The 27,998-nt window shown below is 53.6% G+C and overlaps 2 protein-coding genes and 1 pseudogene across 17 annotated transcripts in view; all 3 read right to left on the bottom strand.

Moving 5' to 3' along the window:
• LOC306661290 (chondroadherin-like protein) overlaps window positions 1–9,696 on the bottom strand; it is a 23,995-nt gene extending 14,299 nt beyond the window's left edge. For 9 of the 15 annotated variants that reach the window (XM_079140162.1, XM_079140161.1, XM_079140154.1 and 6 more), the window contains exons 1-5: window positions 8,460–9,692; window positions 6,995–7,172; window positions 4,887–6,587; window positions 4,264–4,430; window positions 3,382–3,580 (exon numbers count right to left, since the gene is read on the bottom strand). In XM_079140162.1, coding sequence (XP_078996288.1) covers window positions 3,382–3,580; window positions 4,264–4,430; window positions 4,887–6,587; window positions 6,995–7,172; window positions 8,460–8,467 — 2,253 coding nt within the window. In that variant the 5' untranslated portion in view covers window positions 8,468–9,692. Of the gene's footprint in view, window positions 1–3,381; window positions 3,581–4,263; window positions 4,431–4,886; window positions 6,588–6,994; window positions 7,173–8,459 lie in introns of all 15 variants that reach the window. The other 6 variants (XM_079140168.1, XM_079140167.1, XM_079140163.1 and 3 more) reach the window with 2 other exon arrangements.
• Window positions 9,697–15,682: 5,986 nt separating this feature from the next.
• Window positions 15,683–25,498, bottom strand: LOC306661140 (ran GTPase-activating protein 1-like; the record flags this gene model as incomplete). The annotated part of the gene is given in 14 exon segments (XM_079139925.1): window positions 15,683–16,040; window positions 16,284–16,405; window positions 16,729–16,817; window positions 18,332–18,434; window positions 19,875–19,975; window positions 19,978–19,993; window positions 20,627–20,746; window positions 20,749–20,818; window positions 21,895–21,979; window positions 22,063–22,162; window positions 22,481–22,594; window positions 23,624–23,782; window positions 24,833–25,021; window positions 25,493–25,498. Coding segments are annotated over 14 exon segments (1,344 nt in total). The 3' UTR covers window positions 15,683–15,970.
• On the bottom strand, window positions 25,475–27,967 carry LOC306661141 (chondroadherin-like protein; annotated as a pseudogene). The gene is made up of 2 exons: window positions 26,198–27,967; window positions 25,475–25,743 (listed from the first exon to the last, which is right to left on the bottom strand). The product of its transcript is annotated as a chondroadherin-like protein (transcript).
• Window positions 27,968–27,998: the final 31 nt, after the last annotated feature.

Below are 27,998 nucleotides of genomic sequence, written 5' to 3' on the forward strand. Positions count from 1 at the left end.
CTGACCCGGGATAATGGGTGTTGGTGACGTGTGAGGTGGCCTTTACCCCTTTTCTCTGTTGGCATGTGCACTGGCTGACATTTCCTAAAAGGACAGTGGGGGAGGCTTACGGGGCCTGGGCCTCCTGGGCCAACTTGGTGATGGGGGAGGCCAGGCTGCTTGCTGCTGGGGACAGCAGCGTAGGGTGAGCTCAGCCCTTCTAGTTTGGGTTGAACCTGCCTGACATTTTCATTCCTTGTCCCTGTTAACCTGGGTCTGGTATGGCCTTGACCTAGGGTGTGACCAGCTCTGCTGCCCAAGAACCGTTAAGGACAATGGTCCCACTCCTTCCCAGCACCCCCTGGGGTAGGGGAGGAGCAGGTGTAGCAGGTATGCCCGCCAGCTCACTTTTCTTACTGTCCAAGTTCTTTCAGTTCCTTACTTGATTCTCTCCACTAGTCTCTGAAAGTTCAACTGGTGTCTGCCCAGCTGCTTTTCTCCTCCCAGTTAGTCTCCTTCAAAACTGATCCATCCTGCCTTTTCTGTAGCATCCCAGCACCTAGGGTGGAGGCAGCTGGCTCCCCAGCCCTTCCCTTCCCACCTGTGTGTTGGACGGTGGCCATGTGGGTCCCTCTATCCTGCAAGGGCTGTAGCTGTGCTGCCCTGTCCAGCTGCCTTTTGGGTCTGCCAAGGCCCTTGAGCCCCATGCAGGCAACCTGGATCTGGGTCTGTCTGCTGCTTGCCGAAGTGTGCAGACTAGGCTGGCTCAGGACCTGGGACAGGTCCATGCCTGAGTTGGGGGTGGAGGCATCAGTCATCACAGGCTGGGCCTTTCTGGACAGGTGCAGAGAAAGCTTGGTTCTGTTGCCCTTGCTAAAGCCCTAGTTAGAACACAGGCCCAGAAAATGGCCCATTGGCCCAGGCTGATTTCCTTAAGTAAACAGGCTTGAAAAATGGAAGATCACTGGGTTGCCTCAAGACCCAGGCAGGTCTCTGACCAGAACAGCTATTCCTGCCCTCAGCATATGCCAGCTTCCATACTTAGGTGGTGACAGGTCAGTGACATTAGCCCCTGGGGGGAGGATATTGGGAGAAAGAGGGTCCCAGGGTGCAGTTTGGCTCTGCTGTCTACTCAGGAGCCCAGCTGACAGACCCAGGTCCAGGCTGCCTGCATGGGGCACAAGGGCCATTTCATCAGGTACCTTAGCAGTTAGGCATTGTTCTGACCCAAGAGTTTCTGGGACAAGTGGCTTATATGCCATTTGACCTTTTGTTCCTTCCTGAATGAAGAAGTCATGAGCAGAAGGTCCCCATGATGAGGGCAGAGCTGCAGGACATGCTGGGTGACACTCTGGCCCAGGCCTGGCCTCCCCAGTCTCCTCCATTTATATCAGACAGTTAACTCCCCTACGTGCTGAAGTCCAGTCTGTTACCACGGTATCGAGGGTGAAGACAATAAGTTTCTATCCAAAAAAAACCACAGAATAAATGGCATCTGCCATCACCAGCTAAGTGCCCTCTCTCCCTAACAACCACTAATTTGTACTAATTTGTCCTTACATTTCTGCTGTTTCCCCTCCCCAAAGGGAGCATGGAACTTTTCCATCCCTAGTTCCTCACTCAGACCTGGTAAAAAGTTGGGATCCATGAGTGTTCGTGAAACAAGAAAGTGCACCTGATTCGTGTTGCTGGTGCTGTAGGTCAGTTTGATTTGTTGCAGATGGAAGTGTCGACCTCTTAGAAATTTTTACTCAAGGTTCAGAGTGAGCCATGTGCCTCATCTCGCCCTTGGGTGGAACTGAAGGTCCTGGAGTCTCAGCAATGGGTTGCTGGCTAGGAAGAGTCCCAGAACTCTCCTCCTGCTGCCCCTGCCTGAGTCCCCTTTAGGGCTGCTGGTACAGATCAGACCAAACCCTGCAGGAAACCACCCCACACCCCTCCACCTTCCCAGGACCATCCTGGAATGACCACCCTGTTCAAGGGCAGGGGAGCAAGGGAACAACCACGTCTTAACGAGAGCCTCCCACGCCAGCATGAGACCAAGGACAGGGTTAGCTTATGTGCCTTCACAGTAACCCTGTGAGGCACACACTGACCTCACTCTGAGGTGAGGTTTTGTAACTTGGTTCCTTAAATCTACAATGTTAAGTGACAGCAGTGGGGTTAAGCCCAGGGCCCTGCCATATTACCAACAGGACTCGCATTTGTCCCATCAACATCATGGAGCACTTGTGTGTGCCAGACACCAAGTTGGGACCTCAAGGGGAAAAGATGTGCAGCCTCATGCCCTCAGTAGGCTGGCACCTCCAGTCTGGAACACTGCCAGGGTTGGAGCCCTTAGCCTTCAATTCCTCCATATCCCTGGGGAGAAACTGCTATTCATTAAAATAACCCAGAACTCCAGCGCTTGCACTAGGAATTGGTACTTATGGTGCTTAACCACTGAGCGACATCACCAGCTCCCTCCTTCTTCTTCTTTGAGACGGTGTTGGTAAATTGCTGAGACTGGCCTTGAACTTGGGATCCTCCTGCCTCAGCCTCCCAAGCTGCTGGGATTACAGGCAGGCACCACCATGCCCAGCTAGCACTAGGAGTAGTTCCATGTCAGAAATGGATCAAATGGCCTGAGTTCGGATTCCTGCTGAAACCCTGTCTGGAGGTGGACTCCTCAGATCTTCACTCCTGAGCCCAGCTCAGCATCCCCATGTCTCCGCTGGGGCTGACTGGGAGAAGCATCAGGGCTGTTTAACAGCCCAGTGCTTGGAAGAAGGTCAGTGCCACATGAATGTCAGATGAGACCGATGTTGCTAAGTCACTAAAGCTAGCATCAGGTCTGGCTTCTAAGGCAGATCTTACCTGCCACTGGGGGGGGGGGGGTCTTACCTCACCCCCAGCCTACAGAACACTGTTAGGGATTGAATTGTCTTTCCTCCAAAAAGATATGTTGGAGTCTTAACCCCCAGTAACTCGGAGTCTGAACTTATTTGGAAAGAGGATCTTAACAGAGTAATGAAATTAAAACAAGGTTCTTTTAGGGTGGGCCCTGTTCCAATGTGACTGGTATCCTTTAAAAAGAAGGATTTGCAGAGACAGAGGAGAGGCAGGATATCAGGTGAAGATGGAGGCAGGTAGGATTATGCCACCATCAGCCACAGAATGTTTCAGGCTGCCAGCAGCTAGCAGCAAGAAAGGATCCTTCCACTCTAGGCTTCAGGAACAGTGGTCCTGCCAACACTTTGATTTCCAACTTTCAGTCTACAGAACAGTCACATTTCTGTTACTCTAAGCAACCCAATTCCTAGTGCTTTGTTGTAGCAGCCCCCAGGGAACTCACACAGACCCCATCCAATGGCCCCAAGGCAGCCCTGAGGCCTTGAGCCCTGCCACCAGCCCTACGCCAACCTTGTCTGCTCCTTGCTGTGTTCGCTTGATGGGGATCCTCCTGACACCAGGCTTGAAGGCTGGTGTCCGCCCGGCCTTCCTGGCAGCCCAGCCTGGACAAGCTTTGAAGACAGCAGCTGCAGCCTTCACCCTCTGGCCCCGGGCACTGGGAGGGGTGGCACAGGTGGCCCCTACCCGCAAGTTCAGCCCAGTGAGCCACCTGAGGAGGGAAGAAAGCAGGGGAGCCATCAGGAGCCTTCCTGAGGAGAATGAGGGGTGGTGGGGAAACAGGCAGCAATTGTGCTCAGAGTCCTGACTCAGGATCACCATCCATGTGACCTCAAAGTTACTGCAAGCCTCAGACCCCTTCTCCATGAAGGCGGAATGAGAATAGTAAGTTCAGAGGGCCTATGACAGACCAGGTGCTATTCACGTTAATCTGTGTACGCTAATTCAGCTGAATTCTTACAGCAGCCACGATGAGGTAAGTTCGATACCCATCCCCTTTTCACAGATGGGCACAGACAGGTTATGTGGCTTGTGTGTGTTGGTAAAATCTCAGAGTCCAGGTCTGCCTGACTCCAGGGTCTTGTTACTGTCTTGTGTAATTATGTAAAATTAAATAAGAAAAATAATACATTTAGTAGGTCCTAGCCCTCTGTGCAGGACAAATATCATTCCTACTTTACAGATGAAGGAACTGAGGTTCAGAGAGGTCCACCAAGGACCCCCAGGGAGGACAACTGACCCCAGGGGGAGCACATTCTTTCTTGTTCTGGCCTGGCCCACCCTGTCCCCTGCTGGCTGTTCAGCCACACTGACATGGTGCCCCAGGGAAATGGTGGGGGCTTGACTGAGAGCAGCTGGTGGATCCCTGGCTGGGGGTCCAGGTAGAGTGCCTACCTGTGCAGCAGGAGAAGCTGGCAGTCGCAATGGAAGGGATTGCCGCTGAGGTCGATGAGCGCCAGCTGCCTGAGATTGGGCAGGGCCGCCAGAGCCCGAAGCTGGTTCTTCTGCAGGTGCAGGCTCTGGAGCCCCCGCTCCAGGCCTGAGAAGGCCCCAGGAGAAATCTGCAAGGAGGGGCCAGACCCTGGCCTGAGCTCCTGCCAGGTCTGTCCTGCCCCTGGGCTGGGGGGGGAAGCTCCACCCTCTCCAGCCGAGGGGAAGTTGTAGAGCCCAAGGAGGCCAAAGGTTGGAAGGTCAGCACTGGTCAAAACTAGGGTTCCCCTGTTGCCCAGTTCATGGCACTTTCTACAGCAAAGCCTCCAGGGGCTGTCAACAGGAGATAACCCCAAATTCCTTCCTCCCTTCCTCCATGCCCTGGCAGTGCCCTCCTTGGACAGTCTTCTAGTGGTGTGGCACTGAATTCCACCTGGCTTATAATGCACACCTGGATGAATTGCCTATTTAACTCAGGGTCCCCATGCTGAACCTAAAACCTGGCACTGAGGGGGCAAATGGTTGCAGCTGAACGTGTGCCACATGTAGCCCTGTGCTGCCTCCCTGGCCACACACCAGGTGCCCACCTGCTCCAGGTCACTGCTGTTCAGGAAGAGGTGCTGCAGTGACTTGCCCACCGGCCGGAAGGCCCCGTCTTGCAGGGCCCTGAGTGGATTCCCAGAGAGCTGCAGCTCCAGGAGGGCAGGCAGCCCCTCCAAGGCCCCAGTGGGCACTTCCCGCAGCTGGTTCCTGTCAAGGTACAATTTCTCCAGCTCCCTAGCTGTGCCCAGCGCCCCAGGGGACACCTGGGTGATGCGGTTTCCACTCAGATAGAGCCAGCGCAAGGCCCGCACCCCAGCTAGGTCCCCAGGTGCCAGGTGGTCCACAGCGTTGTCCTGCAGGTGCAGGGAGAAGAGGCTGGGCAGGGCGCGCAGGGCGGCCCCTGGCACCTGCAGGAAGCGGTTGCGTTCCAGGTACAGGTAGCCAAGGTGGGAGGCCCCTTCCAGGGCGACCGCGCTGAGCCCGGAGAGCTGGTTGTCAGAGAGGTAGAGGTAGATCAAGCGGCCCAGCCCCGCCAAGGCGCCCGCCTCCAGCTCTGCGATGCCACAGTGCTGTAGGTGCAGCGACACCAGGTGGCCCAGGCCAGGGAAGGCGGCTCGAGGCACGGAGGGGAAGTGGTTCCACCTCAGGTCCAGGAGCTGAGTGCCGTTGGGGAAGCCGCGGGGCACCGTCTGCAGGCCGCGGCCCTCACAGCCACTGTGGCGGGACTCGGCGGCGCACACGCAGGCGCGCGGGCAGGGCGTGGCCGCCCCGTCCTCCTCCTTCGGAGCGCGCGGAGGGGCTCGGGCCGCAGCCCCCGCCCGCTCCTCCTCCTCTTCCTCCTCCTCGGCGGCGTCTCCGGGGCAGCGCAGGTCTGAGGGCCGCAGGGCGTCCAGGGCCTCGCCTCGCAGCCGCCGCGGTCCTCGGCACGCGCCGTCCGAGCGCACGCGCGCCCGCGCCAGCCACTCGAGCAGGGGCCGCGCCTGGCAGCCGCACCACAGCGGGTTGCCCTGCAGCCGCAGCCGGCGCAGCTGGCCCGGGCCCTGCAGCGGGGGCAGCGTGTCCAGCTGGTTCCCTCGGAGGTCCAGGGTGTGCAGGCGCGGGCAGCGAGCGAAGGCCCGGGGCCCCAGGGCCTGCAGTGCGCCGTGATCCAGCGTCAGCTCCCGCAGGCCGGCCAGCGCCAGCCCGTCCTCCTCGCCCGTGTAGGTGAGAGGGTTGTGGCCCAGCTCCAGCCGGGCCAGGCCGTGGGCCTGGGACAAGGCGGCCCCGGGCAGGGCCTGGAGTTCATTGTGGTGCAGGCTGAGCCGGCGCAGGGCGGGCAGGCCGGCCAGGGCCTCGGGGGCCAGCACGCTGAGCGCGTTGTGCGACAGCTGCAGCCAGCGGGCGCGCAGCAGCCCTTGGAAGGCCATGGCGGGCAGGTAGACCAGCGCGTTGTGGGCCAGGTTCAGCGTGGCCAGCGCGCCCAGGGCCCCGAAGGTCCCGGGCCGCAGCTCCTCCAGCATGTTCCGCTCCAGCTCCAGCCGCCTCAGCGAGCCCAGCCCGTCCAGCGCCTCTTGGGGCAACGAGCTCAGGCGGTTGGAGCCCAGGTTGAGGAGGAGCAGGCGGCCCAGGCCTCGGAAGGCGCCCTCGGCCACCAGCTCCACCTGACAGTGTCGCAGGTCCAGATGTGTGAGGTAAGGCAGGGCTTGGAAGGCAGCTGGAGGGATCACCTTGAGCATGTTGCCCTGGAGGTCCAGCCTCTGGGTCAGCTGGGGGCACGGGAGGCAAGGCTGAGCTGCACAGGGACGCAGGCCTGGGGACATTCCTTCCCCCCTTCCCTCCCACTCATTTTTCTTCACCCTGTTTCCTGACCCCTCCTCCAGGAAGCCTTCCTCTCCAGCCACTGAGAATCCCCACTATGACACTTGCACACTGTCTTGTCACTCATAAGCATAGGGTAGAGACAGCATCCCTCCTTGCTTCCCCACAGTGCTCTGCCACTGATCTGCAGTGGATTTGATATCTATCTGTAAGGCACCTACTTAATCTAGCCACACAGGAAGGATTTAAAATCCAAGCTCTCTCAGCCAAGTCAGTGGCAGATCCACTGGTGTCCAACCCAGGCTCCTCCCACTACCCCACTAGCCTCCCTGTGCCCATTTTCTGCCCTGCTGACCTCAGGAATGGTGTCTGGAACCTCAGTGAGGTTCTGGTGACGGCAGGCAACATGCAGCCTGGAGTTGTCGCAGACACAGGTCCGTGGGCAGCGCTGGGCAGCTGTTTGGCACACTGGACCCAGTAGCAGCAGCAGAAGCAGTGGCAGCACCGAGGGGACATGGGTAGAGCTCGGCAGCCTGGGAGAAGCAGAGAGAGAGTGACTGTCCACAGCGGCAGAGTCTTCAACACTGTCCACTGTGCAGCTTCTGCCTCCAGAACCTCTCCGAACCTTTCTCCCTCAGGCCCATGGAAGTGCCATCAGCCTGAGCCCCTTCCTCGCCCCAGGCATCGAAAATTCTGTATCAGTCTAGTTTTACACGGGAGGGAGCCACGGCTCATAAAGTCAACCCTTTGATTACCTGTCCACAGGCTCAGTGACAACAGCTGAGCGTGAGAGGAGCCGGGGGCCACAGTGTGCACCCAGGCCGTGTGAGCAGCCCATCCTTAGACATGGTGCCTTCTCCCCAGGAGCAAGTGGCATCACGATGCCCATCTTGAGATGACAGTTTGTCAGTCAGAGGGGACCCAAACCTAGCTCAAGTTTCAAGGAGGGCTGGATGGCCAGGTGTTGGAGGGCCTGAGATCCTCGGGTGAGCCTTACAGGCAGGGCAGAGCCACTCAGTCACGGCAAGCAGGCAGCTCAGGCTTCTCTCCTGTTCATTTCCCTTCTGTCCTCCCCTCACCTGGGAACCACCCAGCTGACCTGGACTGGATCAGGGGGAGGGAACGAGGGTGTGGATTTTGGACTGTGCTCTGGGCAAGATGTATCAGCTCATCTGCCCACCAGTCATCTGTCCATCCATCCAGGCCTCTTTCCTGACACCCCAGCTGGGAACACTCCAGCATCTTCCTGCCATCTTTAGTGGACGTCCTGACCCTGACTGTGCAGCTGACTTCCACCCTCCTCCTTGTCGTGGTCCCCACCTGAAATGGCTTTGCCCACAGCCCAGGCTTGCCCTGTTCTTCTTTCTGTTCTCAGTTTGTTACAGTTTGTCTGAGCAGCCTCTCCTGATGCCTAGGCTGCTCCCCCTCCCCCTAGCCTCCCTGCCTCTGCTTTCTGACTACCACTGTGTTTAGTTCCCCTTGAGTCCCAGGGTCCACCCCCGTCTTGGAGCTGGTGGCCTTCTCCAGAGCTGTGTCAAAGGCTGTGGCTCGGGGCAGGCCAGGGAGCGTCCTTAGGCAGATGCCTGAAGGGACAAGGTGGAGGGCTCAGGGACTGCTGCTGAGCCCAGGACTAACCCCAGGCGCACCAGAGCAGCCACATTCCCTCCACTGCTCCTCAGGACCCACCTCTGGGAGACCCTTCTTGAATCTCAGGCCCAGGAAGATCCCAGAGCCCCAGTCTGCCAGACTCTGAGACCCAGAGAAAAGCAGGGACTTTCCTGCAACCACCCAGCTGATCTAAGCTGGGGCCCCAGACTCACCCTTCCATGCCGCATCAAACTGCCAGCCCAGACCGGAGGCACAGCACAAGGGAAAGGCCAGCAGCGGTCCCCAGTCTCTGACTGGAGTCTGCAGGAACCCCCCTTCTTGGCCCACAGGCCGGGCGGCAGTGACAGAGCTGAATGGGAGGCATTGTGGGCAGTCCAGCTCAGCCGGGGCTTCCCCAGGCAGTGGGCAGGGGTGGGAGCAGAGGCTGGAGTTACAGGGCCTCTTGCCCAGAGTAAGCCCAGGCCCAGGTCCTTGGGCTGACGGATGGGAGACAGCTGTGAGGAGCCAGCCTGTGGGTCAGCAGCTCTGAGCTGCTTCTGGGCTCTGTGGAACCTCACTGAACCTCAGTTTCCTGGCCTCTGAAAAACACCTAATATTATTAGAGGCTAGCTAACGTAGGCCTCTGGTGCATATTTGGTGCTCAAAAAATGATGAACGCTTTCCTTTGTTTGTGCTTATATACTTACAGTGATACTGTACATTCAATCTTCTGCAAATTTATTTTTTCATTTAACATCAGATTATTGGGAGTTGTTTGAGTTGATGCCTGAGTCATGCCTATTCATTTTGACTATTGTATAGTATTCCATTGTATAAATGTCTCAAATTTACTTATCCATTCATCTTGGACATATTTATTCCAACATTTTGCTATTACAAAAAATGTTGCAAAGTGTATCCAACACATATATTTGCAGGCACATGTACATTTTAAAAATGAAATAATACATCCAGATCATACCAAAATATGTGTCCTGTGATATTTCAGACCCATGTTTCTGATGCAATTGTATTTATTAATCAGTTTGTTTAGCTTTTTTTTTTTAAATAGTCATAGATGGACAGCGTGCCTTTCTTTTATTTGCTTATTTTTAAGTGGTGCTGAGGATCAAACCTAGTGCTCACACATGTGAGGCAAGCACTCTACTCTGGAGCTACAGCCCCAGCCCGTTTATCTTTTTAGCTTTTTTTTAACCTGACATTTGAACATTGAACATGTAAAAGTCTGCCTAAATTGCTGGCCTTGAACTTGCAGTTCTCTTGCCTGTGCCTTCTGAGTCACTAGGATTACAGCCACCACACCTGGCTCATGGTATGTTTGTGACATTCATTCCTGTCTCTAGCCATAATTTTACTTTCTTGTTTTCATTTTTTATACAGCATGCCAGCATTCCAGCTCATGAATGTATCGTAGCAGTGGCTCAGCTCAGAAGAGGCCACCATGCAGGCAGTAAGGCATGAAGGCTGTCAGCAAGGAAATAACTGAACTTGTGGCCGGCCTGTCCTTTGCCGTCATCATGAACTGGCAAACCCCACAGTGTGGGTACGGACAGCCTGCTTTCTGCTCAAGCAGACTTTTCCATTTCTGTCTTCTTGTTGTCTCACTATGCGAGCCATTCATCATCCCATGGCCACCAGGTGTCATTCAGCTTGTCTCTAGAAGGGGACCACTTTGAAGTGCTCAGCGTGTTTGTGCGCGTCTTTTGGTGAACACCTGTGGCCATTTCTGTTGAGGTAGCCTAGAAGTGGATGCGATATGCTGTTTTAAGCTTCAACAGATACTACCAGTTTCTCAATTTTGTACTAATTTACACATTCACCAGCAATGTGTGAGAGCTCCACACATCTTCACCACCACTTGGAATTGTCTGTCTGCAAGTTTAAGCCGTTCTAGTGAGGGTATAATGGTATCTCATAGTGGCTTTAATGTGCATTTCTCTGGAGACTAATGCAATAAGTATGTTTTCCCTTTTATTTATATATATATGTATATATATATGTGTGTGTATATATATATACATATTATATATATACATATATAATTTATATATATACACACACACACACACACACACACACACACATATATATATATATATATATATATATATATATATTTTTTTTTTTTTTTTTTTATGGTACTGGGGATGGAACCCAGGGCCTTGTGCTTGCAAGGCAAACACTCTACAAACTGAACTATATCCCTAGCCCCTTCCCATTATTTCTGTGAAATGTTCTTTTAAGATTTTTGCTCATTTTTCAATTGAATTGCCTGTATTTATAAACTATATTCTGTATATGAATTTTATATATAAAATTATATATTCTCCCTCTGACTTGCCTTATTACTCCCTTAATGATGTCTTATGATAAATACAAACCTGTTATCTTTGCTGCTTAGAATCCAGTATAAATGTACCCACAATAATGGTAAACAAAACATTAAATACAGCTAAATTTGTTCATCCCAAGGCCTTGACAATATTAGCCTACACTACCTCCTAACAGTTCAATAATTTTCCTTTGCTTTTTATATTTAAGATTTTTTAAAATTTTGGTAAAAGGTGGATATAGTGGCACACACCTGTAATTCTAGCAACTCAGGAGGCTAAGGCAGGAGGATCAAAAGTTCAAGGCCAGTTTCAGCAATTTAGTGAGGCACTAAACAATTTAGCAAACCCTGTTTCAAAATAAAAAGGGCTGGGGATGTGGCTCAGTGGCTAAATTTCCCTGAGTTCAATTCCTGGTACCAAAAAAAAAAAAAAAAAAAATTGTTCTTATCATTTTAATTTTTTTTTTTTTTTTTTTCAGTAATAGGTATTGAATCCAGGGTCTGGCACATGCTAGAAAAGAGCTTTATCATTTGAATACATTCCAACCTTTTTTATTAGTACTATTTATTTTGGGGTACCAAGGATTAAACTCAGGGGCACTGGGCTACTGAGCAACATTCCCATTCCTATTTTGTATTTTACTTAGAAACAGGGTCTCACTGAGTTGCTTAGCACCTCTCTTTTGCTGAAGCTGGCTTTGAACTTGTGATCCTCCTGCCTCAGCCTCCTAAACCACTGGGATTACAGGCTTGTGCCATGACGCCAGGCTCTGCCCCAGCCTCCCAAGCGGCTGGGATTACAGGTGTGTACCACTGCATCTGGCTTATTTATTTATTTATTTATTTATTGGTGCTGGGGATTGAACCCTGGGCCATGTGCATGGGAGACAAGTGTTTTCCCAACTGAGCTATAGCCCCAGCCCTATTTATTTTTTTTTAATTTTTGTGGTCCTGGGGATTGAACCCAGGGCCTTGTGCATGTGAGGCAAGGACTTTACCAACTGAGCTATATCCCCAGAACTTTATTTATTTATTTATTTAATTTTTTTTTTTTAAGTAACAAGTCCATTTTTATTTCCGCAATCCCACAGTGCCGGGGACTCGAACCCGGGCCTCGAGCATGCGAGGCAGGCACTCTACGAGATGGGCTATATGGCCTGCACAGACCATTTTTATTAACCTCATTCAACCAGATAATCATTTTCTGAGTTTGAGCTATATATGAAGAGTTAGGTTAAGCCCTGTGAAAGGAAAAGAAAAGAGAGAGAAATTTTTCTCCTAAAATTGTTTTGGAGATAGTTTCTGGAACTGCCTTTCTAGCTTTCATAGTCTTTTTAGGTTAGATTTAATTTCTAGCAATAGGCAACAGTCATCTAGTTGGGTCTCATCTTTCAAGTTAGACATATGGTTTTGTCTAAAATGAGTGGGACTATATAATAAAGATATTTTCTTTTTGTTCTGTTAATTGTCTCCTGTACCTCAACCTCACCCCAGCAGGATTACTGTTTCCTTATTCCCTTCCTTCTTTCCTGTACTGGGGATTGAACCCAGGACCACTCTACTGAGACCTTATTTTTTATTTTGAGACAGGTCTAAGTTGCTTAGGGTCTCACTAAGTTGCTGAGGCTGGCCTTCAACTTGGGTCTCAAAATAACTAAGATGTTCAGGCCAGCCTTGAATTTGCAATACTGCCTTAGCCTTCCAAGTAACTGGAATTATAGGTGTGTATTACCCCCATTTTCTAACAGCTTTTTGAATGGAGTCTTTAGGATTTTCTATACACATGGATCATGTCACATACCAAGCAACAATTTTAAATAGTCCTTATTTAAATAAATTTTATTTTTCTTGCTTAATCCTTGCTCTGGCTAGGATTCCCAGTACTATACTATGTTCAAATGAAGTAGTGAGAGTGGACATCTTTGCCCTATTCCCATTCTTGGAGGAAAAGCTTTTGGTTTTTCACCATTTATGATGTTAGCTGTAGTTTTTTTTCCACATTTATGTTAATTTCCTTCTACTTTTAGTGTGCTGAGCTTTTCTCATGAAAAAGGGTGCTGAATTTTGTAGAATGCCTCTTTTCTGCATATATTGAGAGAATCGTGAATTTTTTTTAATCCTTTTTTGTTAATTTGGTAAATTACATTGATTTTCCTGTTGAACCATTCCAGGGATAAATCCCACATGGTACTGGTATATAATCCTTTTAATGTGCGATCATATATTCTCTTAATGATAATAGAATTATCACATACTTACGTGTTTTGGCACTGGGGATTGAACCCAGGTGTGTTTACCCTGAGCTTCATCCCTAGCCCTTTTTGTTACATCCTGAGACAGAGTTTCACTAAGTTATTTAGGGCCTAAGTTGCTGAGGCTGGCCTCAGATTTGATAGTTCTGACTTACCCTCCTGAGTTGCTGGGCTTACAGCTTTGTGCCACCACACCAGGCTTATGTTAGCTTTTGAACCATTGGTATTACACTATTTTCTTCTCTCAAAGTCACATTTCATCCATCCAACGTCACTATTAATCCATGTGGTCAATGCATCTTTACTGTTCTGCAACATTGCAGTGTGGGGCTTTTACACTGATAAAAAGCCTGAGTCGTTTCTAGGTTCTTGCTATCAGGAAAGTGCTGCTAGGAGCCCCCAACCAGGCTTCCTGGGGGGTTTCTAGTCTGAGCTTAAGAACGAGGTGGCTGGGTTCGGTGGCAGTCTTGCCTGTAGCATGTGCAAGGCTCTGGGTTCCATTCCCAGTAGGTCACTTAAAAAAAAAAATGGAATAGCGGTTGGAGTTGTATCCAGTGCCTGTGGGATGGTCTCTTTTGGAGTGCTCAGCAGGCCTTTTGTAGGGATGGTCCCAGGCTACCCAGGCTTAGGCACTTAGGATCTTCAGACCCAGATCAAGGTCCAGCAGGAGCTGGAACCTGTGTAGTTCTAGGATTGGCATTCAGAGGTCTAGAGGAAATCTTTTTTTTTTGTAAATAGTTTTTAAAAAAGGGACAGAATGGGGCTGGGGATATAGCTCAGTTGGTAGAGTGCTTGCCTTGTGAGCGCAAAGCCCTGGGTTCTATTCCCAGCACCACAAAAAAAAAAAAAAAAAAAGAAAAAAAAAAAAAAAAGGACAGAATGCTTCATTTTTATGTGTTGCTAAGAATTGAACCCAGTGCCTCACACATGCTAGGCAAGTGCTCTGCCACTGAGCTACAGCCCCAGCCCCATCAAGACTTCTTACATCCCTAATGCTTCAAGGTTTTCCTCACCCCACTGTTTAGTCCCTGCACTGAGTGCTTGGTCTCCCAAACAAACTGGGAATTTCAAAAGGTGAGGCCTATGACCCTAGAGCTCAGAACAGGGGATGGGAGGAGGAAGGCAGGGAGAGAACGGCACGGGGCCCTGGCAACAATTCTGCCATCCGCCAGGGAAGATACTACCTATTATGGTTTGAATATGAGGTATCCCCAAAAGCTGTTAATGCAGGTGAAATGATCAGGATTATCAGAGGTATAACCTCATCAGTGGATTAATCCACTTAATGGATTAACGGCTTGAAGGAATTACTGGGCATTAACTAGGCAGGTGGTACATGGCTAGAGGAAGTGGGTCACAGGAGGATCCTATACATTTTGTCCCTGGACCCCCCCTTCTCCCTCCCAGTCATCATGAGCTGAGCAGCTTTCCTCCAACATGCCCTTCATGTTCTGCCTCATCTGTGGCTCAGAGAAATGGGTTGGCTGACCACAAACCCACCTCTGAAACCACAGCCAAACTCAACTTCTCTTAAGTTCCTGTTTAAGTGTTTTGGTCACAGCACCAAGCAGCCAAGAGAAAGCCTAAGGTAAACCTAGCCACTAGGTGAACGCTGCTTAAGAAACCTTAGCAGGATCTTTTCTTGGACGATCCCTGTGAGGAAAGCAAGGCTCCCCATGGGTGTTTGCTGTGGAGGGTAGGAGGTAAGGACGGTCTGCCCAGCGATCCTCACACGTGTGGCAGTGAAGGGACTCCAGGGAGATGGCTTTGCAGCCAGACATCCGGTGTAGTTTCCTGGTCAGGCCTAAATCTGTGAATTGACCTTGCCAGCCAGGCCCACAGGCTCCTGACTGCAGGCAGCTGGGTCCACTAATTAAGAAGCAACGGAGGTGCTCAAGAAGCTGATGCCCAGAGGTGGGGTAATGGGCAAGGTGCAGGCAGGCAGGTAAAGCAGGCCGCGTGGTGAGAAAGCCTGTAATCCCAGTGCCTTGGGAGGCTGAGACGGGAATATTGCAAGTTCAAAGACTAGTCTTGGGGGACTGGGGACAACTTATTGAGACCCTGTCTTGAAAAAATAAAAGGGCTAGGGAATATGACTCAAAGGTTAAGTGCCTTTGGGTTAAATCTCCATTGCTAATAAAAAGAAAAAAAACGGGCCCCCTCTCAGCACCACGGCCCAGAGGGACATCCACAGTGGAGGAAGCATGGGGGCCCTGACGGGAGAGGGTCAGAGAATGTCCTCACATTCAGGGGAAAGACACTTCTTGATCTCTACAGCTGCCACACATGCCTTTATTTAAGCTCCCAGGCACAGCCCAGACACACAGAGCACAAGGAAGAAGCAACAGGTGGGCACACATGGCCACTAGGGGAGGTCACAGGGCACCTCTTGCTCAGCCCAATCCCCATACTCTCCCTTGACCCCAAGATGCAGCTCAGGTGTCAGGGGGACCTGCCCCTCACCTCTCCGGCTGAAGAACAGTCTGGGCTGCCTCGGTGTCCCTTCCGGCTCAGCCCCACGGGACACTCGAGCCAGCTCAGCCTGAGGCAGCCCCTGGCTCTTCTTCTGGTCCCGGTGGCATGGGGCCAGAGCCTTGCCCTCTGCCGATGTACCACAACGGCCGCCCCTTGGCAGTCTCTGGCTGAGCAGTCAGCACAGGAGGCAGGAACGGGAGGATGGCAGTGCTGCAGGTCCAGGCCAGGCAGGAAACAGCCCAACTGTGACACATGGGGCAGTGCACATGGTACATCAGCTCCCAGGCTTTGTGCAGCCCAGGAGCAGGCAGGAAGGCTGGGTAGATGGGACAGCCACCAGGGACCCAGGCCTGAGGGGCAGATCAGCAGAGTGCCCTCAGATGGCAGTGAGTTTAATGGCAAAGCAGCCTGCAGCCCTTGCCCCAGGGGCCAATTCCTCAAGGTGGACCAGGATCAGTCCAGCAGGGAGACACGACAAGGCCAGCCCAACAGGAAGCACACACACCACACATATACTCGGGACTGACACGACACATGAGAAAAGACCCTCCCTGTCTCTGGTCAGAGTCCTGTCCGTGGGGGGCACAGGCTGCAGCTTGGTTCCTCCAAGTCCCCCCCAAGTCACTGGCACAGGCTGAGGGATGAAGAGAAGCCAGCTTTGAGTCTAGACTTTGTACAGCGTCTGTAGTAGATTGTGGCGGGCAAAGGAGCAGGATTCCAGGGCACCGTTGGGCCTGCAGGGGAGAAAATTCAGTGAGTGGGGTAAACATTCCAGGGCCCAGGAGCTCAGCCTCCGGCAGGGGCTCCCCAGCCAGGGAGGCCATTTTTGTGCCAGACTCAATTTATAGAGTTTTCACAATGACTGCAAGGGAGACATTGGCCCCTCTGCCTTTTGCACACTGGGGTGCTGGGCTGGACTCCTAGACCTGGCACCTCCTGAACAGACGAAGGCAAAACGTCAACAAGGCCACACTCACTTGGTCATGAATGCCAGAAGCAGGGGTGCGAGGGCCTTGGGGAAATAGTCCTGCTGCACCATGTGGTCCAGCACCATCAAGGGGCCATACAGGTTGCCAATGGCCTTAATCTTATCTTCACTCTGCAAGGCAGCACAGAAAGGCAGGTGAACCCCACAGTCACCTGGGGGACGCTGGACCCCCAAACCCAGATTCTGCAGAGAGCCACATGGCTGAGGCCTAGCTGATATCTCTTCATGAAGCCCAAGGCTGTTTCAGCAGATCCAGGCCTCGGGGACACCAAAAAACGACAGACTAGGGGCTGGGGATACAGCTCAGTGGGTAGAGTGCTTGCCTCACAAGCATGAGGCCCTGGGTTCAACCCCCAGCACCCCCAGGGGTGGGGAGTGACAGACTAGGACTTGAAGTACAGGCTATGCTGGGGCCTGCCACTCCTCCACCTCACCTTGAGCAAACCCATGTGGACAAGGAGCCTGGTCAGGAAGACGTTGGAGTTGAAGGAGGTGCAGCTGAAGGCCTTCTTCATGAGGGTGTCTGCAGGGGCAGAAGTAAAGTGCACAGGATGCAGGTGATGGGAGAGGGTTAGACACAGGTCAAAGGGCATTCAGCACCCCTCACACACAGTTCCCTCTAGTCTGGTACCTGGTTGCCATCTCTTTGACCTGAGCTAGATATGGTTGGACAGAGAAGAAACTGCCTTATCAAAAGGTAAACATGGGAGCCAGGTGGGTAGCATATGCCTATAATCCCAGTGACTTGGGAGGCTGCGGCAGGAGGATTGCCAAATTTGAGGCCAGCCTCAGCAACTTAGTCCCTGTCTCAAGAAAAAGGGCTGGGATATTGCTCAGCAGTAAAGGACTCTAAGGCTTAATCCTCAGTACACAAAACCCCCACAAACAACAACAAAAACCCAAAAGATGGACATGGGGAGAGAGGACAGGACACAGGCACCAGAGAAGGGCATGGTCCATCAATCAGTTCTAACCTTTTTTGTGCTCTTACCTGTAAAAGGGATGTGGAGACACATCCAAGTGTGCTACCTCCCACAGCGGGGCAGAGTTAAGTGAGGAAGACCACCTCTGGGTGAGGCTGTAGACATTTTGGCAAGGAGGGGGCCTGCAGGAACTATGTGAGGTTTGTGTAGGAAACCGGCTTCAAGCCTTTGTTCCCACCAACACTCACAGCAGGCTCTGGGGAAGAGGCCTGGAGCCACCCACTGACCCTGCCTCTGCCCAGCCTTGCTCTTGGCTGAGCAGCCCCCGTCTCAGAGTGCCAACCCAGGAAGAAGTGCCACAACACTCCTTTTCTCTCCTTTGCCATGAGCTGGGCCCTCACCGGCAGGGCCCTTCCTCTCTGCCCAGCCAAATCTGGTCCACATCAAAGAGATGACAATGAGGTGACAGTTGACAGGTACCAGAATGGAGGGGACTTGAGAATGGGGTAGGAGGGTTGGGGGAGGTGGTGGTCAGGAAGCCTCATGAATGATCTGGTAGAAAGCAGGTGTCCTCTGCAGGTGATCTCCAGAGGGAGGAGAGTGCATAGAGGCTCCCAGGTGGGGACCAGGGCACCTCCCTCACACAACTTATCCATAGGGCCTTGTAGATGTGGCTGCCTGGCTTGAGTCTAACTGTATACAGCCCACATGGCTCTGGGAAAGGCCTCAGTTTCCCCAGCTCCAAAATATAGGAGAGCAAGCTGGGCATGGTGGCACACACTTGTAATCCCAGTGACTTGAGAGGCTGAGACAGGATCAATTTGGAGGCCAGTCTGAGCACCTTAGTGAGATCCTTTCTCAAAATAAAAAATAAAAAGGGCTGGAGTTGTAACTCAGTGGTAAAGTGCCCCTGGGTTCTATCCTCAATACCACAAAAACAAACAACAAAAAAAACACAGACCCATGGATCCAGCTTGCTCAAAAGCCTGATGTAAGAATGGGGTCAAGGGCTCCATCAGAGCTAGAACAGAGGAGTTTCAGCAGCTACGAGTCAATGTCATCCAGGGCCTACAGGATCACAGGTGTGGGGAGCAAACCACCCAGCCTGTGTTACCTACTGCATCCTGCACTGCTGTCCTCACTGTGGCTTCGTCCTTAAACACAGAGGACACCTTCAGGAAGGCAGAGACCACTTTCTCCGGGTCAGATGTGTCAGTCTGAAGATACAAGAGACAAGAGTGGGTCACAGGGGCCCGGGCCCAGGGCCCTGGTGCATGGTGGAGATGTGCCAGGGTTCTGCTGCAGTTTGGAAGAGGTCTTGGCAATACATGCCAGCCTCTGTGGGGCCACAAAAGGCACGCAGCTGTGAATGAATGAACAGATGGATAAACAAACATTCTGTAACCCCAGTCAGTCTGATGGCATATGCTAGAAAAATCCCAGCTACTCAGAAGGCTAAGGCTGGAGGACTGCAAGTTTGTGGCCAGTCTTAGAAATTAGGCGAGATTCTGTCTCAAAATGCAAAACCGAAAGGCTGGGGGTTGTAGCTCAGTGGCAGAACACTTGCAGCACATGAGGTACTGGGCTCCATCCCCATAACCCTTAAAAAAAAATCAAATCATCATCTTCAGGACCCAGCTGTCAGTCCTCTGGTCATCTAGTCTGAAGAAATCATAGCAAATGCAGACAATATTCACGTGCAAGAAAGTTTGCTTCACTTTCAGTGACAATGGGGAAAAGTGAAAAAATATAAATGTCCAGATATGGGCTGGGGAGATAGCTCAGTTGGTAGAGTGCCTGCCCCGCAAGCACAAGGCCCTGGGTTCAATCCCCAGCACCGCAAAAAAAAAAAAAAAAAAAAAAACCAGTCCAGATATCAGATATTGTGGATTGGTTTTAAGTGTCAGGTCTAGACACTGGAATAAAAGGGCATGAAAACAGGTCCACTGACAGGAAATGCAAACGACGTGAAGTGCCACCACTAGGACACAGAGGGTCACATCAAATGATTTCATTTATTATGTAAAGAAAGAAAAAGCCCAGGAGTTTGAGGCCAGTCTAGGCAACACAGCAAGAGGTGGGTGGGTGGGGGTGACAAGATCAGAAGACCAATAAAATCATGTCCAAGGACAGTGCCGGGCAGGAAGCAGGTGCTTGGTAACCATCCCTGAATGAACCATGAACCACCAATCAACCCGGTGAGGCCGGAGCCAGGCTCCAGCAAGGCGGGGTCCTGGAGGGGGCGGAAGCCTCCAGAAGGCTGCAGTGGAAGCAAGTCCACCGTGCAGCTCACCCCTGAGGCAGGGGCCTGCATACAGAGGCTCCCAGGTGGGGAGCACTGTTCTAGAAGCAACTAAACACTTAGAAAGAAGGTACGGGTGGGGCTGCAGGAATCTTGAAGAAAACTCCCTCACTCTAGTCATCGCTGGGGTGTGGCAGGCCACCCCACTGCAGGACAGACAAGATGTTCCCAGTGGGGCTTGGACATCTGCTACCCCTGAAGCGAGGCAGATACAAGGGGAACACTCATGCACGTGTCCATGTTTAAACAACAGTGGCAGGCCAGACCCGAGGAGAGCACCCTCCCCTTCCTCTCCCTTCCCTCTGGCAACTTCGGAGCACAGTGCGAGCAGGTGAGGATCAGGAAGTGCTCTTACCTGCTGGGCTATCAGCAGAGAACTCTTGGGCCCAAGGCGCAGCAGCTTTTCTGGAGAGGGGAATGCCAGAAAGGTAGAGACGTCTGCAGGAGGCGGGGAGACAGCACAGGAGCTGGCTCCTGAGAAAAGGTGGCGGGGTCTATAGACTCCAAACCCCGGATTCCTCAACCCAGCTGTGTCCACTTCCACTCCTCACTCTAGCCGGTCAAGGGCCTGTCTAGACTTCCTCCTCCTACTCAGCAGATCCTCACAGGGTGGGACCCCCACAGATGCTGGCCTCAGCTGGCTCCTGGTCCCGAGACCTTTGGAGTAGGGAACAAGCCACATTCCTAGGACTATAAGTAAATATCTACCAGGGTATGCAATGCCCCAGACATGACTCGAGAGAGAGGCACAGAGAGGCTGAAGCAATCCTTCCTGGAACTAGAGTCTAGCTTGGGTCAGCACTGCCCAGAGACACGGACACCCAAGAAGCGCCTTGCCATCTAACTGCTTCCAGAACCCAGGAAAGAAGCCCAACTCAACAGGAATGCGGATAGTTCTGGTCCTTTGCACCTATGAGAGAACACAAATGAATGGGCTGGGCCCCAATGCCACCACAGCCAAGCAAGGTATACCAAGTGTGTGCCACGTCCTAGCCATGATCTCCAGAACAGAGGGTGGTCCCTAAGAGTAACCAGAATAATCCACTGATGGAAGAAAAAGAAAGTATCAGTGTTTATACCAATCCTAGCAAATGATGAGGCACTCACCCCACTGTTAGGGTCCAGAATTTTTCTTGAGGGTGTGATTGACTCCTCCCCTTGCCCTCGCTGCTCGGGCTCTTCCTCCTCCTCTTCTTCCTCTTCCTCCTCCTCCTCTTCCTCTTCTTCTCTTCCTCCTCCTCCTCTTCCTCTTCTCCTTCTTCCTCCTCCTCATCCTCATCATCCTCACCTTCATCATCACTGCAGAGGAGAATTGACTAAAGCAGATCCTCCCTGCCCAGTGGCCCACACTGGCTCAGAGGTCTGGCTCTATAAGTGCAGGGACATAAGCCAGGCATGACGGAGAGTTCCAGGGCAGAGTATCATCCTTGTAACCCATGCTGTGGACACAGAATCAGATCCTGTCTCTAACTCAAAGGAACCTCAGTCCCACTCAGAGGCAAAGAAAAGTAAGAAAACTCTGTCACAGGCCTTGGTCAGAACCTTTACAGGCTGAGATGCTTAGGACAACGACAGCCACTTCTCACTGACCACAGGAAGCTTCAGGTGTGGGAGAAGGGGAGATAGGGGAGTTCCCTGACCCCAAGGAGAGCATTTCAGTTCTCCTGGACCATGAGCCTCTGGAGGTTCAGCCAACTGTTGAGTCCCCAGTTTCCAGCAGCAGCCTGGGTCCAGGCCTGAGGATATAACTGAGTGACACATGAGCAAAACCCATGGGAGGGGCTGTGATTGTGGCTCAGTGGTAGAGCGCTTGCCTAGCATGTGTGAGACCCCAAGTCTGATCCTCAACACCACATAAAAATAAAGGTATTGTGTCCACCTACAACTGAAAAAAAGAAAGAAACTCCCCTAGGAGATACAGAGGCAGAAGTGGGGTACTGAGGGCACAAACCAACTGTGATCCCACAGGAGCAGCAGCACCCCCTGCCACATGGGCATGGACTCCTCACTCTTACACCTAAATATTCCCCTCTAGTTGGGCCCTTAACACAATAGGGAGCCATCCCCTCCTAGGGAACCTACCTCCCACCCCCGCTGCTCCTGCCACATGAGGATCTGCTCTAACATCAGCCCTTTGGAGACCTGCCACTCTGCAGAGCAGCCATGCTCAGCCACGTGTGTCCTCTGTTGAACAGAGGACATAGCTTAGTCATTCTGCCTTGTTTCTACAAGGAGGGAACCTTGACCTCTCACTTTTCCCCTCTTGTCTAGCACTGGGTCCAGTACATAACAGAGGCTCCAGGAACAGCTTTGGGGTGAATATAAGTGGAAATAATTGAAGAAATAGCTCTGGGACCACCCACAGAGTCCCCTACCTGAGGGACGCCAGCACCCTGGCCATGTTGAAGCCATCCAGCACCTCCTGCAGCTGCTCACAGCCCTCTTCTCCTAGGGTGTTGCCTGCTCGGGGAAGACAGGGAGGTCAAGATGGGTGCCAGGCCCAGTCCCACAGGGCTGTGCTGAGCCTGTCCTGCCCCAACTACCATTGAGGTCCAGTTTCTCCAGTTCAGCCTTGTCTGCCACGGCTTCAGCGACAGCCAGGGCAGCCTCTCTCTTGATTTCACAGAATGACAGGTTCAGCTCCTAAAAGTAAGAGGAAACGATGGAGACAGGACCAGGTCAAAACGTAAATATGATAAAATGCCACAAGCCCAGTGATGTGCCAAATACTACACATACTTGAACCGCATTAGAATGTGTGCACTACTCCCCGCCTCCCATTTTTTTTAAATGAAGAAACTGTCTGAGGAAGGTGAAGAGACTTGCACAAAATCACAGGTGTGGAGGAGCTGGGCTTTGGCCCGCCACCTGCTTTCAGCCCAGAACCCCACTCTACATGTACAGGGCTCCTCAGGGGAAATGCAGGCCTGGAAGCGAGGCTGGAGGCAGCAAGGCTGGCACCTTCAGCTTGGGCAGGCCCCCACGGACGGCATCCGCGATGGCAATAGCCCCCTTGGAGCGCACGAGGCAGTCCCCAAAATTGATCACCTCCACCTGCCGCAAGGTCTTCAGAGTCTACAAGGAAAAATCAAGGGCCCGAGGTGAGGATACAGACCTCAATTGGGCCCGCTGCAAGCCTAGCAATGTCACACCCCACATCAACCACAGCAGTGTCCTCTCGGTCTGGACACATCTTCCACATCAATTCCGCATCAATTTGTCACCCCTTTTTTGGCCTTTAGGGCCCTGGCTAAGCCTCTGCCACCATATTCCTTCCCCATGTTGCAGTCACACTTCCTGAAACACAAAATCTAATCAGATTGCACCATTGCCTAAAACCTTCCATGGCTCCCTTTCACTTACAGAAGAGTCTCATGGAGTTAGTGAGGCCACAGTCTTGCTGCCTCTCCTTCATCCCTTCCACACCCTTGAATCCTAGTCATTTCAAACCAGGATCAATCAAGCAAGGCTTCCTCTCCTGTCTCTGGACTTTCCACATTCTGTTGGTCCCTATGCCTGAAAGACCAGTCCCCATTCTTTGTCCAGAAAAAGTTCAGCTGTCCTGAAAAACTTAGCCAAAATGCAACTCTTCCAGGAAGCCTACCCAAGTCCAACCTGAGCACAACCCTGTGTGCCCTGACACCTGCACTCGCCTCTGCCAACACCCACAGCAGCTACTGGGCCCAGAGCTCTGCAGAGACCTGGTCAGTGACTTTTCTCTTTAAATTGGATTCTGTGAAGGTGGGTCCCTGCACAGCCTGTACCTGGTATAAACAGGGCACTGAAGAGGGTCTCAGTAAGTAGCTGATAAATGAATCAGTGAGGAAACAGATGGGACCAGACCAGCCCTCTTGTGTGGCCTGAGAACAAAAATGCACCAATTGCTGGGTGGCGTGGAGGCTGCTCAAGATTTAGGCAACAAGAACACTCAGAGCTGCCCAAGAAGGGAAGGTCCCTTTGTGACATGTGACCTATTTTGGACAAGTGCCATGCACGTGGGGCACACACTGTGGAAGCAGGGAGGCAAGGGCCCCTGTCCATGAAGTAAAGACAGCAGCCGGACCCCATCTACTAGCACAATCTGCCCCAAAATGCCCACTTCACCTCAGCCATGGCCACTGCACCCTTCTCAGTAAAGGTGTTGTCATTAAGGTTGATGACCCGCAACAGGGGGTTGATGGCAAAGGCCTGTGCCAAGGCTGTGACACCAGGGTGGTTGATCCCATTCTGTGGCATGTGCACCTCCTCCAGAGTTCCAATGATCTGCAAGACAAAAGGTAAGAGAGGAAAGGTGGGCCTGTGCCAGTGACATCTGTCAGGCAGAAAAAGCACAGGGAGGGGCTGCCACCGGCACTGAGTAGGGGCTCATCTGTGGGTTTTGGGGTGCAGATCTCAAAGCATGTTTTTGGACATGGCTGCATGTGAGCATCTCTGTAACTTCCTGAAGAAGAGCCAAATAGGATCAGGATCCCCACCAGATACAGAAGACTAGGGATCAGAGAAGCTAAGCAACTGCCCAAGCGACTGCCCAGGGTCACATAACTCTGAAGAGAGAAGCCTGGAACCAGAATGTAGACTTCTTAGTCTGGTGTCCTCTGCACTATTAAGACCATGTAGCCAGGGGTTCAATGAGACAGAGGCAAGACTGCAGTGACCACTCTCACAGAGGCTGGTAAAGGATTCTTTAAGCAGCTCAGCAGACAGGCCACTCTAAGACACAGACTGAGGGATGCTGCCAGCATACCACTTGCTCTACAAAACATTTAAATTAGGAGCAGAGGAGAACAGAGTCCGAACTTCCTACATCTGCACAGGGCAGGGGAGTCCTCATACAGCTCACCAACAGGGTCTTAACAAGGACCCGGGGCCAAGGGTACCCAAGAGTACTGCACGTGGTATCCTAGCCCCTTGGCTGCTTCTGTCCATCTCCCTGTCCTGGGACAAGTCTGATGTGCTCATCTCTGCCCTAGAGTGGGGGCCCTGAGGGATTGAGGTCAGCTCTCTCCACTATGGCACTGTCCTGGCACTGATGCTGAGCTAGCAGGCAGCACTCAGGTAGAGCAGCTTTCCCTACCCAAAGGCTCACAGTCTTCTCAAACAGCACTCAAGGGAGCTGCTGCTGACTCACTGGAATCTTTCTGGACATAGACTACAGTATTTCTGGTCCACCACAGGACATGCTAACAGGCTCACAGAAGGTAAATGACTTGCCCCAGGTATTGAAGCTGAGGATCTGCCCTGGGATTGACACCCAGGATGGGTCTGCTACCTAGTCTACCTTCAAGCCTGGTCGAACAGGTTGGAATAACTCACCCCAAAAGCTTCTGCCAAGGCAGTGGCTCCATCATTCTCCAGACGGTTTCTGCCAGCCACAAAGACCTTCAGAGCCAGTGGCTTGCCCTGGGCACTGGATTTCCGGTGACACTCGGTCAGAGCCCCTGCCAGGATCTGTTGGAAAGGGAAGGGACACAGTCCATGGCAGGAGGCCCTTCTCCCAGCAGCCTTTTAACTGCTTTTTAATGTACCACACCTCTGCCAGGAGTGGATCAGGGGCTCAGAACAGCTAAAGCACAATGGCCACAGCTCGCACACCCCGGTTTACAGTGAGCTTTACTATTTCTTGTTTGTGTGTCACCAACCTGTGGGATTTAGCTTCAGGGAGACTGGGGCCTGTTGAAGGATGGGAGAGACCATCGAACTTGTGATCTTCCCGCCTCAGCCTCCTGCATTGCTGGGATTATAGGTATGCACCACCAACAGGTGGGCCTTTCTTTCTTTTTTGAGACAGCATCTCACCATGTTGCCCAAATTGGTCTTGAACTACTTGGTTCAAGTTATGATCCTGCCTCAGACTCCCAAATACCTGGGACTAGAGGCATGTGGCACTGCCCAGCTCAGACTGACCCCAGGGGGGCACATTCTTTCTTGTTCTGGCCTGGCCCACCCTGTCCCCTGCTGGCTGTTCAGCCACACTGACATGGTGCCCCAGGGAAATGGTGGGGGCTTGACTGAGAGCAGCTGGTGGATCCCTGGCTGGGGGTCCAGGTAGAGTGCCTACCTGTGCAGCAGGAGAAGCTGGCAGTCGCAATGGAAGGGATTGCCGCTGAGGTCGATGAGCGCCAGCTGCCTGAGATTGGGCAGGGCCGCCAGAGCCCGAAGTGGTTCTTCTGCAGGTGCAGGCTCTGGAGCCCCCGCTCCAGGCCTGAGAAGGCCCCAGGAGAAATCTGCAAGGAGGGGCCAGACCCTGGCCTGAGCTCCTGCCAGGTCTGTCCTGCCCCTGGGCTGGGGGGGGAAGCTCCACCCTCTCCCCGAGGGGAAGTTGTAGAGCCCAAGGAGGCCAAAGGTTGGAAGGTCAGCACTGGTCAAAACTAGGGTTCCCCTGTTGCCCAGTTCATGGCACTTTCTACAGCAAAGCCTCCAGGGGCTGTCAACAGGAGATAACCCCAAATTCCTTCCTCCCTTCCTCCATGCCCTGGCAGTGCCCTCCTTGGACAGTCTTCTAGTGGTGTGGCACTGAATTCCACCTGGCTTATAATGCACACCTGGATGAATTGCCTATTTAACTCAGGGTCCCCATGCTGAACCTAAAACCTGGCACTGAGGGGGCAAATGGTTGCAGCTGAACGTGTGCCACATGTAGCCCTGTGCTGCCTCCCTGGCCACACACCAGGTGCCCACCTGCTCCAGGTCACTGCTGTTCAGGAAGAGGTGCTGCAGTGACTTGCCCACCGGCCGGAAGGCCCCGTCTTGCAGGGCCCTGAGTGGATTCCCAGAGAGCTGCAGCTCCAGGAGGGCAGGCAGCCCCTCCAAGGCCCCAGTGGGCACTTCCCGCAGCTGGTTCCTGTCAAGGTACAATTTCTCCAGCTCCCTAGCTGTGCCCAGCGCCCCAGGGGACACCTGGGTGATGCGGTTTCCACTCAGATAGAGCCAGCGCAAGGCCCGCACCCCAGCTAGGTCCCCAGGTGCCAGGTGGTCCACAGCGTTGTCCTGCAGGTGCAGGGAGAAGAGGCTGGGCAGGGCGCGCAGGGCGGCCCCTGGCACCTGCAGGAAGCGGTTGCGTTCCAGGTACAGGTAGCCAAGGTGGGAGGCCCCTTCCAGGGCGACCGCGCTGAGCCCGGAGAGCTGGTTGTCAGAGAGGTAGAGGTAGATCAAGCGGCCCAGCCCCGCCAAGGCGCCCGCCTCCAGCTCTGCGATGCCACAGTGCTGTAGGTGCAGCGACACCAGGTGGCCCAGGCCAGGGAAGGCGGCTCGAGGCACGGAGGGAAGTGGTTCCACCTCAGGTCCAGGAGCTGTAGTGCCGTTGGGGAAGCCGCGGGGCACCGTCTGCAGGCCGCGGCCCTCACAGCCACTGTGGCGGGACTCGGCGGGCGCACACGCAGGCGCGCGGGCAAGGCGGTTGCCGCCCCGCTCCTCCTCCTTCGGAGCGCGCGGAGGGGCTCGGGCCGCAGCCCCCGCCCGCTCCTCCTCCTCTTCCTACCTCCTCGGCGGCGTCTCCGGGGCAGCGCAGGTCTGAGGGCCGCAGGGCGTCCAGGTGCCTCGCCTCGCAGCCGCCGCGGTCCTCGGCACGCGCCGTCCGAGCGCACTGCGCGCCCGGCGCCAGCCACTCGAGCAGGGGCCGCGCCTGGCAGCCGCACCACAGCGGGTTTGCCCTGCAGCCGCAGCCGGCGCAGCTGGCCCGGGCCCTGCAGCGGGGGCAGCGTGGCCCAGCTGTTCCCTCGGAGGTCCAGGGTGTGCAGGCGCGGCAGGCGAGCGAAGGCCCGGGGCCCCAGGGCCTGCAGTGCGCCGTGATCCAGCGTCAGCTCCCGCAGGCCGGCCAGCCGCAGCCCGTCCTCCTCGCCCGTGTAGGTGAGAGGGTTGTGGCCCAGCTCCAGCCGGGCCAGGCCGTGGGCCCTGGGACAAGGCGGCCCCGGTCAGGGCCTGGAGTTCATTGTGGTGCAGGCTGAGCCGGCGCAGGGCGGGCAGGCCGGCCAGGGCCTCGGGGTCCAGCACGCTGAGCGCGTTGTGCGACAGCTGCATCCAGCGGCGCGCAGCAGCCCTTGGAAGGCCATGGCGGGCAGGTTAGACCAGCGCTGTTGTGGGCCAGGTTCAGCGTGGCCGAGCGCGCCCAGGGCCCCGAAGGTCCCGGGCCGCAGCTCCTCCAGCATGTTCCGCTCCAGCTCCAGCCGCCTCAGCGAGCCCAGCCCGTCCAGCGCCTCTTGGGGCAAACGAGCTCAGGCGGTTGGACCCAGGTTGAGGAGGAGCATGCGCGGCCCAGGCCTCGGAAGGGCGCCCTCGGCCACCAGCTCCACCTGACAGTGTCGCAGGTTCCAGATGTGTGAGGGTAAGGCAGGGCTTGGAGGCAGCTGGAGGGATCACCGTGAGCATGTTGCCCTGTAGGTCCTGCCTCTGGGTCAGCTGGGGGCACGGGAGGCAAGGCGTGAGCTGCACAGGGACGCAGGCCTGGGACATTCCTTCCCCCCTTCCCCATCCCACTCATTTT

This window comes from Sciurus vulgaris, assembly GCF_902686455.1.
Source record: "Sciurus vulgaris genome assembly, chromosome: 5".
NCBI lineage: Eukaryota > Metazoa > Chordata > Mammalia > Rodentia > Sciuridae > Sciurus > Sciurus vulgaris.